This window comes from Rhea pennata, chromosome 3 (genome assembly GCF_028389875.1).
Source record: "Rhea pennata isolate bPtePen1 chromosome 3, bPtePen1.pri, whole genome shotgun sequence".
In the NCBI taxonomy this organism is placed as follows: Eukaryota; Metazoa; Chordata; class Aves; order Rheiformes; family Rheidae; genus Rhea; species Rhea pennata.
Window position 1 is genome coordinate 106,939,019 of NC_084665.1, and position 19,254 is coordinate 106,958,272.

Here is a 19,254-nt window from a genome sequence, read left to right on the forward strand (position 1 = left end):
TCACTTGTATTCCTCCTGTGCGTATTGCAGTAAGTATCAAATATGTGTGCCATGGACAGCGGCAGCGGTTGGTATCAGTGGTCCCTGCGGTATCCTGAAATCTGGTAAATGGCCAGAAGCCAAAATTAAAAAAACAACAAAAAACAAACAAACAAACAAAAAAAACTTGACTCCTTTTGCTCATCCAGTGTTTTACAGATGAACATTCCTGTGTGAAATGTTTCTTGTTATTGTAACAATGGCCTCAAGGACTGGTTTGGTTTCTATTGCTGGCACAGAAAAGACAGCTTACTTTATTTCTGCTGAGCAGCCATAGATGCCTAAAATCAAATCTTGTGTATGTGGGATGCATAAACCATACATGCCATAGGCATGTTGTACAGGTATAAATTGTATCTGGAGAAAAGTACATCTCACCAAGCTGATCTGTATTTCCGTATTAATTTTCACATATCCATGTAATTCTGCCAAATAGCAGGATTTTTTTAAAAAAGTTGCACACAGAAGAGTTATCGTCTTATAGCAGATAGAGTGGTAATAGCCATAAGGAAATATATATCATAAAGATTTCTTCAGTGTTGGGTTTTATACACTAGAGACAGATCAATATTGTTATTAATTTAAGACAAAAGATTTTTTCCAGGATGGCACTACAAAGGAACCTGTACAATTGCAGATGTTTATCATCCAGCTTTTAGTTAAGTTGAAGGCACTAGATAAGGCTAAAAGATGAGGACCATACAACATTTACATAGATGAACAAATGAGAAAACATGCACATAATCCCTTAAGTCACTAAAAAGATAATAAAAAAAGATAGGTTTGAAAAGTAGAATTAAAGCCAATCTTGCCTTTTTTCAGTGCTATGAAATGATCCACTCAACATTTATTTCCAGTCTTAACCAGCTATGGGTTGTCCCACCACCCGTTTCTTCCACATGCAACTGTGACTATGGATCTTTTACTTTTGAACAGAATACCTTGTAATTAGTACGCTTCTCCTAAAATACTCATGTACCAATAAGACTTCATCAGGTATAGCTATAGGCTCTAAGCAACCGTCCTCGCCTGGATGGTAGGGTGTGTGCGGGGACAAGAGTGCCACGCGGATTCCACCTAGCACAGATTTGGGATGCATCTCAGCAACACCAGCAGTGCTCTTGGGTTCAGCAATGCAGATGCAGCTTAAGTTAACTGATGGTGTCAGATGCTTCTTATCAGGATTAAGGGCTTCACAGACTGCTCTTAGCAACATTGTAGAAAAGTTGCATTTACAATTTTTAGCTGAACTAAGACTAATCTCCTCCTTTGTGCACAGTCTGTGCTAACTCTCCAGCAAAGAAATTTCTTTATAAAGAGAACATTAAAAAAAAAAAGAAGTGTTTAGTGTAGACTGACAGGCTTGTTCTGCAACATGAAATGCAGGCAGAAAAAAAAATCCCCAAAACCTCCATCAAAAACAACCTTTACAATTTTGCTCTGCAAGTTAATGTATTTTTATACTAACATTTAAGATGACCCTGATGCTCAGAAACCCATAAAATTTCTCCAGTCAGGAGTAATGAAAAATAAAATTAAATTCGGTAACACTGTAGCCAAACAGTATCTGTTTTCTTGGATTTAGAGCCCTTCTTATTACAAGTATTTGGGCATGTGAAAATATACAAATTTCAGTGGAAATTAGGTAGTTAGATGCTTGGAAATGTTCAATAGAGGCTCATCTCAATCTTTTGATGTCAAAATACCCTTTAGAATCATGTTTCCAGTGAGTTCTCAGAGTGATTTCATTTCCCCAAGACTTTTTGTCTTAGTTCTGGGTGTTCTGGCTCATCTTCCAGGTTGGGACACACACATTAATGATCGTGGTGGTTATCCCTGGAGTGTAACAGTATGTATGGCAGAAGAACTTGCAGTTCTGCTGTCAAGGCTTGTTTTGCTGGAGGGGAAGAAAATTCCCTTTGTACGCTTTTGAAGGTCATGCTGTGAATGACTAACCACCTTTATAGAGCAGTTTATGGAGCTTAGCCAAAGCACTTGAAGTGCTTTAGGTCGTAAGTCCACATTGTTAAACTTCAAATGAATTTCAAATGGAGTCACATAGTAGATCTTCACAGTTGCCTAGGAAATTTTCCATTCTTTAATCTGCAACTGTTTCAGTGTAATTATATATATATATATATATATATATATATATATATATATATATTATATTATATGTATGTATGTATTTTTTTTCCCCCTGAAAAATCCTGTTAGCCTCCAAGGGCAGGTGAAGAAGAATGCTTCTGAAAGTTCAGTAGCTAGGCATGCCTTTAAAGAAAATGCCATATTCAAGTACATAAAAGTGTGAAGGAGCAGAAAATCAACTAATTCTGAAAATCTTGAGTTAGCTATCTCAAACAGCGGATAAATCTAGCACAGTAAAAACTGCATTTGTGAGAGAAGAAAAATACAGATTCTACATGAAGCTACAGAAAACCTCTCTATATCTGAACTATGAATGGAGTAAGCCATTCATTATGAATGGAGTAAACCATTTTGAGCTGTGGCATGATGCAATCAGCTTCAAACCACCAGACTAACACTGAGAGTCCTCTTACTAAAAACATGTGCAAGTGTTAAGTTCACACTAATAGTTTGTGCTCTCCATTATGATCAGTGGCATAAAAGAAATGTTTAAGAGCAGTGGGAAGAATCAACCTTTTAAGTGTACCTATTTCTGTCTACTTAGGTTTTAGACTGCTAGAGTCCCATCCTATGTGCAGCAGATCATATGGAGATGTCTTAAGCTACATCAGAATCAAGAAACCAAAGAGGGAAAGCCCATCCTGTAAAGACAAGTACCACTGCACAGTTCGCATCCGTGCAGTTAAATACACTTTCTTTCTCCCTCCCACCCTTGCCAAAGATCCAAGATGAGTGGCCTTATTCAGGCTGCCTAATGGGAGCAGGCTTGTCCGAGAGAGCATGCCTGTGATCACAGCACAGAGCTCAAGCTGTACCCCTGCTCCTGCCCGGTTTACTGGTAAGGACAATTTCAACAAAAGCACCAAAGGGGCAGTATGCAATTTCTAGGACTCAGCCTCCAACCCATAAATGAACTGTAAATTCTCATTGGGACAAAATCCATCTTAAGGTATGTGAATGCACGGCATCCTGCACTCATGTGACTTAATTTTGTTTTGTATCTTGACTATTGTAGCAATAAAAATGGCAGGGAAACACAAGAAAACATCAATAATCTTCTGAAATAAGAATAAAAAGTCAGTATTTTTCAAAGCAATAAATAAAATAGATGTGCTATAAAAACAGGAACAAAAAGAAAGGTTTTAATAATAATTCCTTTTACCAAACAGCTCTGAACAGCTCTTCTTTTTTTTTATTTATAGTAGTGCAGGTACACACAAAAAAGCTATTGCTGAGTGATGAACACAAGTCTCCTGATAGAATTTAAACATAAACAAGGGATTTTGTATTTTTCCTTAGGACAGATTAACTATAATGAATTTCCAGTTAGTAGCTGAAAATTACTTTCTTCTGTTAACATTCCTTTGTCATACTAATTTTGAACATTAATGGCTGTCATTTTTACATATTGTCATGCAGGCTGCTCAAATGTTGCATTTTATCCCATGTAGACAGCACAGTTTGCTTGAGTTTGCTTGGTCAAAATTTGGGTCCATTGATACAGTGGCCAAAGTATAAGAAGCTGCATACTTTTCAAAAACTGCATTTACTGGTGTTTAGATCATAGAAGCTATAAAAATTCAAAAATATATCACTTTATTGTCTTAATCACAAACCCCATTTTCCTTTTCATTAATCCATTAAAAACCCCATTCATTAATGCATGCCCATAAATTGTAGCCTTCTTGTTAAAATGACGACTCAAGAAATGTAATTTTGATTTTTATGACTTTTTTTATTAAACATTTTTCTCAGTTTATACTTTGGACATAAATACACAAGTTTTATGGCTCATGTTACAAAAGATACTATTATTTATTAGAAAATATATATGGAATATATTGTAATGCTTACATTTGTTCTCCTTTTCTCCTACTCTTTTCCATAAATTCTATTAATCTAGGAAAGCAGCATCAGAAAGCAGAATCCAACCTACCTAGCAGCATAGTCTACTACAGCTATAAAGATTATTTGTCATCTGCAAAATACCTTTTGGTTTGTGTTTGTTTTCAGAGTAAGGTAAAATGTCAGTTAGTGTTAGAAACTAAACATTGCATGTTGTGCACAATTAGTTACTAGAAATCTAGTTCATTACTCTGTGTATTGCTATAACAAAATATATAGCTTCTCTATTACTTTACAGCTTAGACAGACATGTTTATTTTCAAAATAGTATAAAGCAAATAAAGGATCCAGTTCTGTTCTTACTGAAGTCAGTGGCAAAACTTTGATGGACTTTCAAAAGAGCTTTGCACTTTGTTTCTACTGTTTTATTAATAAAACTGAAGAAAACTACATTTCAGCTGGAGGATGGGGTAAATTTCCCTTACAAGTTTAAAACTGGCATGCATTATTGCTAGCAGATCCTGTAATAATTCTACACACTTTCCAGTTGAATATGTGGTGGACTCAGCTTACTGTTCCTAGTGATAAAGACCCATGAGAGAGTGTGTGTAATCCTTCAGCCACGAAAGCAAGGAAATGCAATTCCATACTTAAGGAGCATGCAAAATCAAACTGGTAATCTTTTTACTGTAGTGAAACAAAGGGATATTAAATTATATATGCTTTATAAACAGAAAAATCTCTTCAACATTTTTTCAATATACATACATTAAACTGTACAGCTTAGTACTTCCACATAGTGGGCAAAGAGCAACTCCCAGGGCCATAGCTATGGAAGAGCACAGAAAAATGCAACTGTCCTTGATCCTCAAGGTCTGGCAAGATTAGGCACTAGGCCAGGAAGAAGAGGAAAGGTTGGCCAAAAGTTGCCAGCAGGCTGGTTTAGAGGCATTCTACTTTTTTTTTTTTTTTGGTGCACTAGGACTTATGCTAACACTAAACCCATACCAATGATGACAACACCCTACTGAAGGTGTGAGATACATAGAGAAAGATAGAATAAAAGCACAAAGCAGTAATGAAGACCCTACGCCTACAATCCAACCCATAACAGAAGTCCTTCACAACTCACTGGAATCCACACTGTCCATTATGGGTCAAGAATCTTCCTGTTCAGATCTGGATGCAGGATGTGGCCCAAACTCTACTGAAAAGGAAGCTGGGTGGTATGTCATTTCTGAAAGGTCCATTCTGGTGCCATCTAGCAGACAAGATTCACTTGCACCTTGTGAACTTTGTGTCCTGTGGCAGGGAAGACACAACATCATTGTCCTGCTCCATCCAACTTAGTGAGTCAGCTCACCCACTGATTTTGGATTCACCTTGATACTAGTTTGCTTTCTAAAGCAGATGGAATGAACATTTAGAAAGGTATGAATCTGTTGCAAAATAAAAACAGAAATTTCAGTAATACCTAAAAAACATACTTGTTTTTAAACTCTGTCTTATATCGAACAAGATGATTTGCAGTCTTTAGTATGGTTTACCTTGAAATGTAACATGCTAGGAAACACTGTGCTTATGGCTGATGTTGATTCAAACTAGGCATATTGAAACAAAACATGGTGAAATCACGGCATTCATATTAGAAATCACAAACACAATTTGAGGCCATTCCCTTACTGTAATAAAAAGAGTCTCAATGTAATCAAAAGTTACACTTAATTCTAGTCAATAAAAACACTTGACCTATGCTCTGTATCAGATACATTTCTTTTATATTTTACTGAATAGATCATTGGTATTAGAGTTCTTAATGTATCTAAATGAAACTTAGTCCTAAATTTTCTACATCTTTCAGTCTATTGTCAAAGGAAAAGGACATCCTCAGTGAATCTATTCAACACACTATTTGAATTAAGCATCTATTTTAAAAATGTGTCTCCTCACCATTTTTGGTAATGTTTGAGCTGAAGGCTTTGTCTGATATTTCACATGCAGAGAGAGAAAAACCCTAGCACAAAAACAACTTTAGTAGTCACAATAAATTTGAAATTCCTTTTGGAAATATATCCATTCCTTAAGAAAAGATGATTAGGTTGCCATTTAGAATTCAGCCCTCTACCACTACCAAAGCAACACCTTGTCCCAAGTGAAGAAATGCAAGAAAACAGTGTGCACGGTATTTTCACAATGTACATTTACAAGATGATGCTCTTCTGAATTTCTGAGTGAAAAGGGGTCACCACTGCTCAAGTATGACCGTATCCCTGCTGTCTGCAGTTGCTCAATGACATTAAGTGAAAGATTTTTACTAAGGATGCAGCACAAATCAACTGACATGTATACCCACACTGATTACATGTACTCCCTATAGATACTGCAATATTAAAACATTTCTGTGTTCACTGTTAATTTACTGGATGGCCATGCACTTCTTCGTGTTACACCTGCTTCGCTATTACAAACCGCAAGTTTACACCTGCTTAAAAATAGCATAAAGTCTATGCCTAGCTTTGATACTGGGTGCACCTTCCACTGTCAGAAAGAGAAGGTGTTAGCAGCACTAGAATGCACAGCTGCTCTATATCTGCATTTTCTATTTATCCTAAGCCACAATGTCCTAGAACTTTCTCTGTACAATGAAGGAGAGTCACAGACACACTGCACCTACCAAAAAAATTAACGCACTTTTTATCCTGCAAAGTTTTTCAATAATACTGAACATTAGAAATAAAACGTCTATTTTCTATGTTCAAATAAACAATTACCAATCAATTACTAGAACTGGCTTTTGCATGATTTTTTTCCTGCTCAAACGCAGGCCTGTAGATTATGTCACAAAATATTATAGAGATTATCAAATTAATATTAGCCTGTATTAGAATACTTATTGTTTAAAAATATTTGCTAATTTGTTAAAATCTACATCATGTAACATATCATTTTGGAAAAAGAAACAAACAGCTGATTTACATAAGCAAAAACCAGCATGCAACATGGCATGTGTTCCTTGCCTTCCCGAAGTGCTATAGAACATAATGATGATATTTATAAATGTGCATATAAATAAGGCAGAGATTCTAAAAACATTTAAAAGGGTCTAACAAATCCTTTGTTTTAAGAATCAAAGACAGCATCAACAGCTAAATGTTTTCCAATAACCTAATACTGAAGAGTGTTCTAAATATGTGAAAACTCTGTCTTGCAGCCTTTAATCAAGTGATCAATTTCTAGTGAACTTGGTTCCATATATAAAGTCTATTAGGTTGTGTCCTAATCTGGCATTTGCTATTAAAAGATGATATCATTTTTTTTTAAACAAGAGAAAGTATCTTGGCTTTTATTCACTTAGATATTTAACAGTGGGATTTGCCAAACCATCACTGAAGACACTAGTTCATCTTGTCGCTGCTGTTTGGTCTTCTTGTTCACTCTTCTATGACCTTGACCTCCAGAAATTACTAATACTGAACTTGCTTTCATTTTCTTGGATCTCTGTCTTTTACTTTTACATGAGATACTCTGATCCTTCAAAAGCTCATAAATGTTACTGTCCTCCGGTCTATGTTCTAGAGAACTTGATCCATGAGACAACGTCAGGGATCCAGAAGATGAAGACAAGTCACTTTTTTGTGTGATGGATCCTACTGAACCTCCCAGCCAAATCGCAGTATCGTGGGTACTACTAAGGGAAGAACCTGGTCTCTCATTGTGCAGAATGTTCTTTTGCTCATCTTCTTTGGATTCAGAGCTAGGAGGCAGGCTGCTCCTGGATTTGTTTTTGTTTTTCTTGTTTATAGCTGCAGCCATTACAAGAAATTTGACTGGGCCATTATGTGCATGGTATGACACCATTCCTCTTCCTGGAGAGGAAAAAAAAAAGAGACAATTAAAGAACTTTTATTTTTTCCTTTTACCATAGAGTTCCACCACAATTAGTTCAGAAAACCATAACTCTTAAAATGTTTAAAATGTTTTTATATGCATCCATTCTGTTTTTAGCCCTGTAGGTACAGAATGTACAGAAAAAAAGGAACCAAACACATTTAATGTGCCATAAAGGTATTTTAAGGACTGTATTAAAAAATCAGCTAAACCAAGACCTTCCGAGTTTAAGCTGACTTACTTCTGTGCTGTTTTCTCAACAGCGGGAGTACAAAAACTGTCCACTATCTTCTTTTTGTTGGCATTGTCACAAGCATAATATTGCTAGTTTTCTCCAATAATCCACAAGCAAAATATCTGGTTTTCAATTAAATCTACTGTACCTTTCCAGAATAGCATAAGAACATCTGTTTCACTGTAATAGATTTTGTCACACTGTAAAGCAGAAAATAAAACTCATCCTTATAAATTGCTGTCTAGTTACTATGGTAGATTCATAAGGAAATGAGTGAATAAATTCAATTTAAATTTTTGAAGAATGTAAACAGTGGGATGTTGGAGGTATAAGGGAAGTTTTACACTGTGCTAATTGTAAGACTGTATGAGAAACACATTGCCAAATTCAGAAGCTATGACATTACATGTGTTTTTTACAGCAAAAATAAGAAAAAAAATGTAGCAGTCTTCCAAATAAGCTATAATATGAAAAAGAGCTAGGCTATTGAGGAAAAAAAATCTCAGCCCTACAAATCACCCCATCCGTTCCAAACTCCCTAATACATTCTAGGATAAAAAAAAATAATTCTACTTTAACAGAAAGTGCAATGATACCAAGATGAATTATCACTATTAGAAGTACAATTTTAAAAAGTTAAAAATTTCAAGTTTTCAGTTCAAATTACAAATCTTCTGAGGATTATGAAAATAGATCTCCAAATATAATGTTGCTAGATCTGTGAAACGTAACAGATCTTGACCCAAAATAAATGTTAAGAATATACAGGGAAGATAAACCGTAATAATCAAAATGGAAGATGTTCTCATTATGCAACTACGCATTTTCTTATATTGCATCTATTTGTACAGACTTTTCCTAGCATAGGATCCACAGATTTCATGTTTCCTCAGAAACATTTATCCATTGTCACACTGGACTACTGCTACATATTTTGCTGAACACAGCAGATTTAGCTTTCATTTTGGCAAAGTTACATAGGTTTCGTTGGGTTTGTTGTTTGTTTGTTTTGTTTTTTTCCTGAAGGAAGTTACAGACTGCTTGCCTTATAAAGTCTGCCAGCTTCCCTCCATAGCTCAGAAGCTCTGGCAGAATTCTAAGACCAAAATGTAGCCTGGCAAAGGTCCCATTAAACACACTTTTAAACTTGCTTCTACTGGTAGTGAAAAAACTTGCAAAATGATCCAGCAACATTGGTGTATTTGCATTTGAAATGGTATAATGTGAAAATAACTCATAAAACAATCTCTCCAAAATACAAAAATATTGATCATTGTCAAAAAAAACCCCTGAAATATACTCTGTCATAAATTTCAAGTCCACAGTTTTGGGGAAAAAGAGCACAAAAATGACTTACTGAATAAGGAGTCAGAGAATATTCTGAATTTTCAGTACCTATGTCTCCTAATACATATTCTCCCCAAATCTGGAAGAAAGATTATTTGGACTTTCTTCTCATCCCCACACATTTGACACTACTTTGACAGGATTCATGTCTACCCTATTTTTGTTCCTGAAAGAATAACTTTTTTTTTTTTTTTTTTTTTTTTTTTTTTTTTTTTTTTTTGCAGCAAACAACTGAGATAAAACTAGGTTAAGTGCCTGGACATACTGTAAAGCTAAGGAACAGCAGCAAATAAAATTTCATCACAAAGCTGTGACATGTCTAAGCAATGTATCTAATATAATATGTATCTAAACAATACATATACTTTTGCTGACTCACTTAAGTTACTGAAAGAAGAAAAATGAAGTCTTCAGTATAAAACCGTTCTACACAATCCAAATGTCACTCACCAGTTACTTTGGGAATCCCCTGCAAGCGAGGTACTGGTAATGCTACTATTATACCCAGATTTGTTCCAACCAGTAACAAACCATGGCACACCAGGAGGCTGGTCACAGAAACACGCTGCTGCCCTGTGAAGTTTAGGAAATGCTGCATTACTTAAGAGTGACTATTTTTGCTTGGATCAAAGTAACCTCCAGTAAACACAATCAGTTGCATATAGTTATACTGTCACAGCCTGATTCTGCAAAATGCTTAGCAGAAGTGCAAATACATTGCTGGATTGTGGTATTAAACTTTATTTGTGTGATAATTTACATACTACTAAACTTCCAAAATATTTTGTTGTAAGATCTCTAAATCACAGTATCTAAAACAAGACATAGATTATCGTTACAGATATGCTTTTACAAATAGATCATGTTTTTATATTCTCAACAATAAAACTGAAAGACATTCAATTTCACAATATTCATTGGTATATTAACACACAATGTTCGAGACAAATCTGTTCACAATTACTTTTTTCTTTTCATTTTGTGAGACCGTTCCTAGAGTACTATGTCATGGTTTGGACTCCTCCACACACAAAAGACATTGGTATACTGGAACAAGTCCAGCGGAGGACGACCAAGACGACTGGTGGCTGGGGCACATGGTGTACAAGAAAGGTTAGATCTGCTGCCTCCACCTATCTGATGGGAGGGTATACACAAGGCAAACAGGCTCTACACAAATGTGCACAGTGACAAGGTAAGAGGCAATGAACTAAAGTTGAAACATGGGAAATTCCAAATAGATGTAAAGAAAAGCTTTTTCAGCAATGAGGGTGGTCAAACACTGGAACAGGTTGTTCACAAACACTGTGGAATCTCCATCACTGAAGATGTTCAAAACATCTGAGAAACCTGGTCTAATTGGTCTGCTTCAAGCAGAAGGACAGATGAGATGATGTCCAGAAGTCCTTCCCAAATGCAATTATTCTATGATTACATTACTTTCTACAAGTTACTATTTACAGGATTGCCGTTTTCCTTATGGAAACAAAGTCATTTTTGCTTACAGTAGAAGACTAAAGATGATTGATTCAATTTAGCTGGGTTTTCAAAACGTCCTTGGCAAGTTTGGTAAATGAAAATGGAAACTACTGCCTGCCCAAACTTCTACCATGACCCAGGTTTATGTGAATGGGCATTTGAACTCCAGTGAAGCCCTCCAGGCTCAAAATGTTCGTGTAATTATGATTATCTTCACATGCTATGATAGCACTAATTCCCTTATTACAACTATCAAGCTGTTAATCACTTCATCAGTAGGTAGAGAATTTGGATTCCACATACTACACAGCCTGGATGAACCAACATGTTCCATGCTTTGCAAAAATACCTTAATTACAATGTATCACAAGTGAGTGTATTTTCCACCTCTCCCCTCCAAGCTGAGCTGATTTCCAGCCAAGAACAAATGAATTACAGACCCACTGGGAAAGCAACGAAGGAGCAGCCAGGCTGTAGCCCAAAAGTTAAAGGACTCAACTGAAAAGCAGTAGGCAAACCACAGTTCAAATCTTTTCCCACAGAACTTCACAAAAACAAAATACTTATCTAGCAATGGTCTAGCAGGGCCAGATCTGGAATACCTGCTTTGTCTGTTCTCAGTGCACCCTAAAGGTAGGAGGATTAGTTCGCTCCCTCTGCAGATGTAATAAGTATGAATAAGTTGAACAGTTTCCATCTACTCCTGCAGGTCATCAGCCACACCTACGTATTTTCAATTTAACTGTTTAGGTATCTATGCTGGTAGTATTCCATCATCCTCCTACAAATAGTCTATATCTATCAATAAATTACAAGTCTTTTAAAGCTTTTTTATATGAGGAATTCAGTTTCCAAAACAAAGTACACAAAATTGCTCCTTCAACACTGGCTGGCTGGACAGTCCTTTGAGGGGACTGAAAGTTGTACATCCTGATGTAGTCAGAGGATAGAGTGCATTAAGATGCCCAAAGATGGAAAGAAAAAGAAGAAATCAGAACCTAGAGTGATGACACAGGTGGCAGCTCTAATTACATCAGAGAATAAAAGAAGCCATGAAAAATCCCACAATAAAAATTGCTTGTACTGTTTCCAAAACAGTATATATAACACATAGTATTAGTCTCCCCATTGTCTGCCAATATGTATTTTGCCAGTATCTTTGTAATAGTTCAAACAAAGTTCAAATGTAGATGTCCAAACACCTCTCTGAATACTGCATTTTTCAAAAATTAAGATCTGAATTTTGTGATTTAGAGCACATCAAGTTATCATGATGTCATGAGGTATCTCCCACAACCTGGGCCATAGCAAATGCAAGGTAACTATAGCTTAGGTAATTCCATTCCATTCCATTCCAAGCTTGTTTTGCAATGTACAAGCAGAAATATTTAAGCACAATTTTAATTTTTTTTAAATTGTCAAAACCTCCACCTTTACATTTGCCTGGCTAATCACTTTCAGGAGCAAGATGCTCACATTTTTAAATAATAGGTCTTAAATGCTTTAGAGGTTTTTCAAAATGTAGAATAATATGCATGCTTTCATATACCAGCCCTGAGGCAAACTTTAACTGGAAATTTGCATTATTGTTTCAAATTATCAGCCAGCAACTCAGAATCTTAAACACAGAAGAAAACCTACGCATGAACCGTCTATAGTGAGGTCAAAGGAAAACTGCTTGCTTTGAAATCTCGGAAAAGCAGGAAACATCTGCACCTGAAAGTACAATTTGAAATACCATATAACAACATAAAAATGATAAATAGATAACAAATTAATATTTTCATAGGTGCTTTTATCTGCTAACCATAATTTGAAACCTTACTTTTTATTTTGATTTTCCACTTCAGAGAAAATACGAAAAACCAACTCTCTTGAATGTGCAAAAGCACTTGAAAAAAATACTAGTGGTTTTGGTTATGGGAAAGAGAAAAATATAAATGCCCAAAACAATCAAATATTCTTATCTTTAAATGAAAGCTTTCAGAACACACTGCATCAATGCAATGACGAAATTGTTAAACTTGTAAAACAATCTAACCAGACCTCAAATCTACTAAGAACTGAAGCCAACTATTAAATTTATACATGGATAAATAGCTTTATTGACTATGTTTCTGCTCTGTGTTCACCCTTCTCAGGTCTCAATTTCTGGCATGAACCCAACAACAGGATCTGTGTAAATCTTTTTGTGATCCCATGCAGCTCTTTGGAATTCAGCTCTAGGAAGGTGCAAGGCCATACTGGCACATATCCTCTTATATGATCTTCCTCTCATTATTATATAAAAAACTATCGAAAAAAGACCCCCCGGACAAATTTGTCAAGACGGCCTAAAATTTTCCCCAACTTTTTATCATCTCACAGCAGTAAAATCACAATCCAACTGTGTTTTATGGCATGGCAGCTGGTAGGGACAAAAGTAAGCTGTAATGCTCGAAGGATAGTTTGTTTTCTGCAGAGAGGAAATGATATATTTTTTCTTTGCTTTTCTCATCTGCTCCAGGAAACATATACGAACCATTAGAGGATATATAGATATAAACAGAACACAGAAACATAAACGGAAATCACCTCTTTGTTAAACACATAACCTGTCATCATCTATAGGAGCAAAGGAATTATATATATCAAGGTCCTAATCTCTTTAAAAAGACAAACTCTGTTATAGCTGAAAGGAAAAACATGTTTAAGGATATTTCATTACTCAGAAAATATTGAGTGTGACTGACAAAACAAGTATTACTAACAAGTGGACTGTGTACTTATGTTTAGCTTTTTTTTTTTTTTTTTTTAATAACCTTTTTTTTTTTTTTTAACCACCTGTTCAGAAAGCAGAAAACTGCTTGAGCCACTAGAAAGCAATCTAGCTCTACTGTGTTTAGTGAAAATAAACCTTTGGTAGTGAAATGAACAGTTACTAGCACCTATAATGATTATGTCCTTTACCTCAACCATTGTCTTCCTTTATCATTATTGTATCTGTGCTTTCTGGTGTTATATAATAAAACACAAACTTGTTACAAAGTATTAGGAAGTATTTTATGGTGTGTAGTTTTGATGATAAGCGAAGAGTGGTTCTGTGGACTACTCTGTTGATTAAATGTCCATCCCATGGTTGTTTCAGTGACTGAGGTTTATCTTCCAGTCCCAAGTTCCTCCATACAAAGTTCCCGTAATTCCAGAAAGTGAGAATTCTTGCTTCTTCATTTAAAAAGGTATGTTCAGTAGACAAAAGAATCATGTTTATATCTCCTTAGCCAGAACTTTGTAAACATAAGGTGTATAAATGAATTCTCCATAAATGAATCATGATAAAGTGCTCAATTTAGGCGGGGCAAAAAGCTATTTTTGATTCATGTTTTGAGGATGTCTGCTTTTTTACATTACTAAACTCTGCTGAATTGCAATGACAATCAGTTCTTGTGCCATTTCCCTTATACTTCGTTATACTTCATTCTTCAGTGACTCTATCCTACCTGGTGTGCTGCAGGGTTAACTTTCTTAAAGCAAAGCAGGCACATCCGTTATGATACTCAAAGCTGTCTTCTCCTATTTTCCACATAATAAAATTGTGGAAAATTAGTGTTATGAGAACTGGTTACTATAGGAGAACTAGTTACTGATATTATGGGAATAGATTATTAATTATGACAACTGATTACTACAGCTATACTTCTTTGTAACTCACAGTGACCATTCCTGACATAGTGACAGTAAAATTTTTTTTTACTCTCAGTGTATAATAATAATTGTCATTAACTTTATGGAGTTATGTTTCTCTCATTTACTTTGCCTTTAAATGAATACTCTGGTATCTCCAAGCAGCCAGTTGAGCCAATATTACGTATTGTTGCTTCTACTAGAAATCTGGCAAAAGGTGTCCAGCTTCTTGAAAGTTTCATCATGATCTTGCACTACCTTCTTTCCTCTTGTTATGTCTCTTTGTAAGATCCTTAACAATATTTTTACAGCTATTTCTTTCCTGAATTTTTACTTATCTTTTCTTTTTAAATATTAAGGAACACCAGCTGGATTTCAGAAACCTAAGAGTTGTTTCTTTTAAAATGAAAAGACTTCCTGTAGCACAAGCAGCACTTCTAAATATTAATCACCAAATCCCTAAAAATCCTCATATTTTTAAAATATGGAGCTATTCCCTTCTTAAATCTCGGTGTATACTATACAGAGTTCGTCTTATTGCTGCTGTGGCTGCTTTTAGTTCCAAAAGGCTCTTACTGCTGTTTTATGCAAGCCTCCTCCTCTTCTGCCTTTTAGCCTTTATTGTTACTGCAGTATTAATGGGATCATAGAAATAGACCCAAGAGGTGCTGCTAAATAACTGAAATTCATTTCATTTTTAGAATGGATTCTTCCTCTGGAACATTTGCTGTAATGCTGCTCTGCTTCTGAAATAAATTTCCATTCACTATAGTGCTTTTTTGGGGGGAGAGGGGAAGACAGAGAGAGACACACACAGAGAGAGAGAGAGAGAGAGAGAGAGAACCCAAGAAACTTAAATTGACAAGAATGACACCAAAGAGATATAATTAGCTAAAGCTCTTAAAAAAATCATCTAGTACATCAGCAGTTTTATTACCATGGCAATGCACACTGAAGCTGAAAATTTTTGAAGATGATGTATAAGGGAGGCCCTACTTTCTTTCTATAAGCAGCAGAAAATATTAAAAGTTAATCTTCTTTTTATACTAATCTTCATTTCTTTGCATAACTGGGATGAATTCAATAAAATGACCTATTTAAAGGCAGGACATTTGCTGCTGCTCAGTGCTGGAGCTACATTCAAACAGCAAGGGTAAAAAACACTCTGTACAGAATACTGTAAAAATGACACAATTCAAAACAGAGTTTTATTGCAAAGCTGATGTGGTCTGCAAAAAAACAGTGTAAGACAACAGAGACTGAGGAAGTGATACATCTTTTGATATAAAATTTATACCTAGCTCTTGTAAGAAAACAAATATAATCTCAGTGCTGTAAGAATTGGCTTCTGCTAAAAGCAAAGCAATACAGCTAGCACACAGTAACACCTGTGGTGGCCAGGTTTACTGCACTTAAAGCACACTTACTGTGTGGGCCATATGAATCTCAAATCAGTTCATTTATATATCTACCACTGACACCCGACATCTATAAAAAGAGATAGAAAAAGCACAGTTGTCCCCTTATGGACGACTCAAACCCAGAGCTGCCAGTACCTTTTTTCTGTCTGCCTCTTTTCCTGGCATTGCCACAGCTTTCACGTGGGGCACTCACTGGCTCCGAGGGCCAGGCAAAGCTGGCTCAGTACAGCATAGGCCAAAGACATCCCAAAGCCTCTGCTCTCCAGTGCTACATGGAACTCCAGTGCATACATCCTAACACTGGTGCTGGGCATTTGAGAAAAAGTGACAGAAATAGGTGTATTTCACTCACCCAATTAATTACATAGAGAGTCCTAGCTACTCACTAGCACAACTGATACAGGCCAGAGCAACTGTCTATGACACTGATGATTTTGAGACAACTGAACAGCTTCCGTCTTAGAACATTTAAAGATTTGTTGTTTATCCTAACAACCACAGCTTTCATCTTTATTTCAAGACTAACCTTTAATTAGAAAATTGGCAGCTCCAATCAGTAAAACCCTGAACACACTCCTTAATGGAAGTATGTGAGCAGTTCAACTAACTTCACTGGGACTACTGAAACGATTAAAGTTATGCAAGCGTTTTGTTGGTTTGGATCCTAGGCAAATTGATCTCTTCATGTGCTTTGATACCAAGTCCCAAAAGCAAATACTAAGCTTGGCAAAGCAAATATTTTCACGACAGACTACATTGCCCTACTCTTTTAGGGTTATAAAAAAGAACAGATAAAACAGGAGAATTCATCTGCTCATAATTACATTTATAACTTTTAATAAGGAGAGCTGCTCACTGCACACATTGTTCTTCTGAGCAGGTAAGACTACAGTTTACCAAAACAAAAAGTTGCGAGATAGTTATCAGCATCGAAGTTCAAAACAAATGTTCTGGCTCAGGCCTACATCTACAACACTCTGGAGAACAGTAGTGATAAAGACAAAACAAAAATGTTATCGTATGATGTGATTCAGTCACCTGGCAACATATTGTGAACAGGCGTGGCAATGTTAATGTCCTGGAGGTGTTTCAGGGTCTCAGTGTGGAACAGGCGAAGTGTAGATCCAGATGTGAAGGCAATCCAGATGCCTACGCCAGCAACAGCCATGTGAGAGATTACCATCCCTTCTTCCTGATGTGCTTCAAACTGGCTCTATAAGAAAAACAAAATCACTGAGAAGATGCAACTGAACTGCAACATTCAGCTTTCCTTATCAGCTCTTCAGTGTTGGCACTTTATCCTTGTTCTCTCCATGTCAAATACTAGCTAGCTTTTTTCACTTTGTTCGTGCTATGTCTTGACTGTTTTAACTGTTGTATATGATGTGTTAATTTTTCTGTTGCCTTTTTTTTTTCCTTTTTGGAAAATGCATCATCATTTCTATAAAAGGATCCTCAACTTTTGAGCAAAAGTTACAATTTATGATAAACTAACTTCACAGTAACTTACATAGTGTATTTACAAAACATTTGCATGGTGAAAACTGGCAGTTCTGTATATTTCTTTATTGATACTCCCCTGGGAAAGTTAATGTATATAAAGAGCCCAGGAATGGGCAGGATTTTTTCTAATATATTGCTTTTATCTGTAGTACAACTCCTGTTTCAAAAAATATAGGAGAGTTTTTTTCTGTACTGTGCATTAGGGGTCATTTCAGAACAACAATAATAAAATCAAGGAAAAAATCATCTTTAGAAAGTAGATTGTGAATATATATACATTATTTGCTCAGCTACATAATCACATGAGCCTTAATATTGTGGCCTGCTTTTTGACTCAGGCATTTCTGAATTTTGTAAGTATTAGCTATTTCAGAGTCTTGCCCTTCAGAATACAGATGCTGATTTTTAGAAATGCCCAAATCCACCACTGTCCATTGCATCCAGTGGAGCAGTGCAAGGCTTTCGGGATAGAGCTTTTCCCCTGGTCAAGGGCCTTCACAGTTACAACTTCTGCATGGCTCCAGGAAGGTTGAAACTTCTCTATCTGCCCGTGTTAAAGTGCAAGAGAAAGCTGTACTAAAGTTCTTTAATCATTAACATGAAGTAGGGATTTTTTTTCCTGTTTTTGTCTTGTAAGTAAACCGCCTCTGAAGTGAAACACAGCCTTTTAATGTTGTGCCAGTCATTATCATATATAGGCAGTTATTCTGATAAACATAAAAATTCCTTGGCTAAACAAATGACACTGTTCATTGGATGCCTATCCTTCCCTGATGGATACGGAAATAAATGGGGTGCTCTAATATCCACAACACATTATATACTTTTAACTGTATCTGCAAACAGAATGCAGAAGTTTCCCCTCCTCCTTGTTAAAAGCACCCTTAAATTTTCCTTGTTAGAGTTAAATTTTGGTCATTTTTCATCCAAATCTAAATCACACATTTCTCAGGCTAAGCTTTTTTTTTTTAATTAGTCTAAGATTATCCATTGAAAATACAGGGGATAATAGATACATAGTTCAATTTCTGCATCTAAATGCAGTGAACAGATTACAATCACAGATAAAGGAAAGAACTTTGAAATTTCACAGACTACAACTTTTGATATTATATTTGAGGATTTTTTTTTTCCATTTTATTACTGAACACTCCAAAATACTATAAAAATTGGTTCTTTCCACTGACAAAATGGCTGATTAAAATTAAGAGAAAGATTTTTGTATGTTCATTTGATTATACAATTCTTCAAGTGTTCAGTTTTCAGAAAAGGAACAGAGAAGCTTTCCTTTAGCTACTAGGATCTTGTTCAGTTTTGGTGAGTGTTGCTATATTGCCTTTTCACTCCTCTAATGATACAAGAATACAAGTGAAGCACCTCTGACACCTACATTTATATTTGCTCTTTTCTTCAAATAACCTCTATTCATTATTTATCAAATAATCTACGCAATTAAAAATTCATGCAATTTATTCAACACTAGAATCTATCCATGAACAATACCTCTCAGAGTCAGACACAGATCTTAATCCTAAATTTCCTGATTTTCTTCTAACACATTGAAGTCCCATTGGTAAATGGGTCTTCAAAATAACTACCTTTACAGAATCATGCATTGCTACTCTGATGACCAGCTGACTTTTTAAAACCTTCATGGGGACTGATCTAAGGCCACTGAAGTCAATC

At 35.8% G+C, this 19,254-nt stretch overlaps 1 protein-coding gene across 3 annotated transcripts in view; it reads right to left on the bottom strand.

Moving 5' to 3' along the window:
* Positions 1-3,901: 3,901 nt before the first annotated feature.
* Positions 3,902-19,254, bottom strand: part of ARHGEF10 (Rho guanine nucleotide exchange factor 10) — a 116,734-nt gene continuing 101,381 nt past the window's right edge. For all 3 annotated transcript variants that reach the window (XM_062572970.1, XM_062572969.1, XM_062572967.1), the window contains 3 exons: positions 17,104-17,278; positions 9,953-10,075; positions 3,902-7,898 (listed from right to left, as the gene is read on the bottom strand). In XM_062572970.1, coding sequence (XP_062428954.1) covers positions 7,384-7,898; positions 9,953-10,075; positions 17,104-17,278 — 813 coding nt within the window. In that variant the 3' untranslated portion in view covers positions 3,902-7,383. The remainder of the gene's footprint in view (positions 7,899-9,952; positions 10,076-17,103; positions 17,279-19,254) is intronic.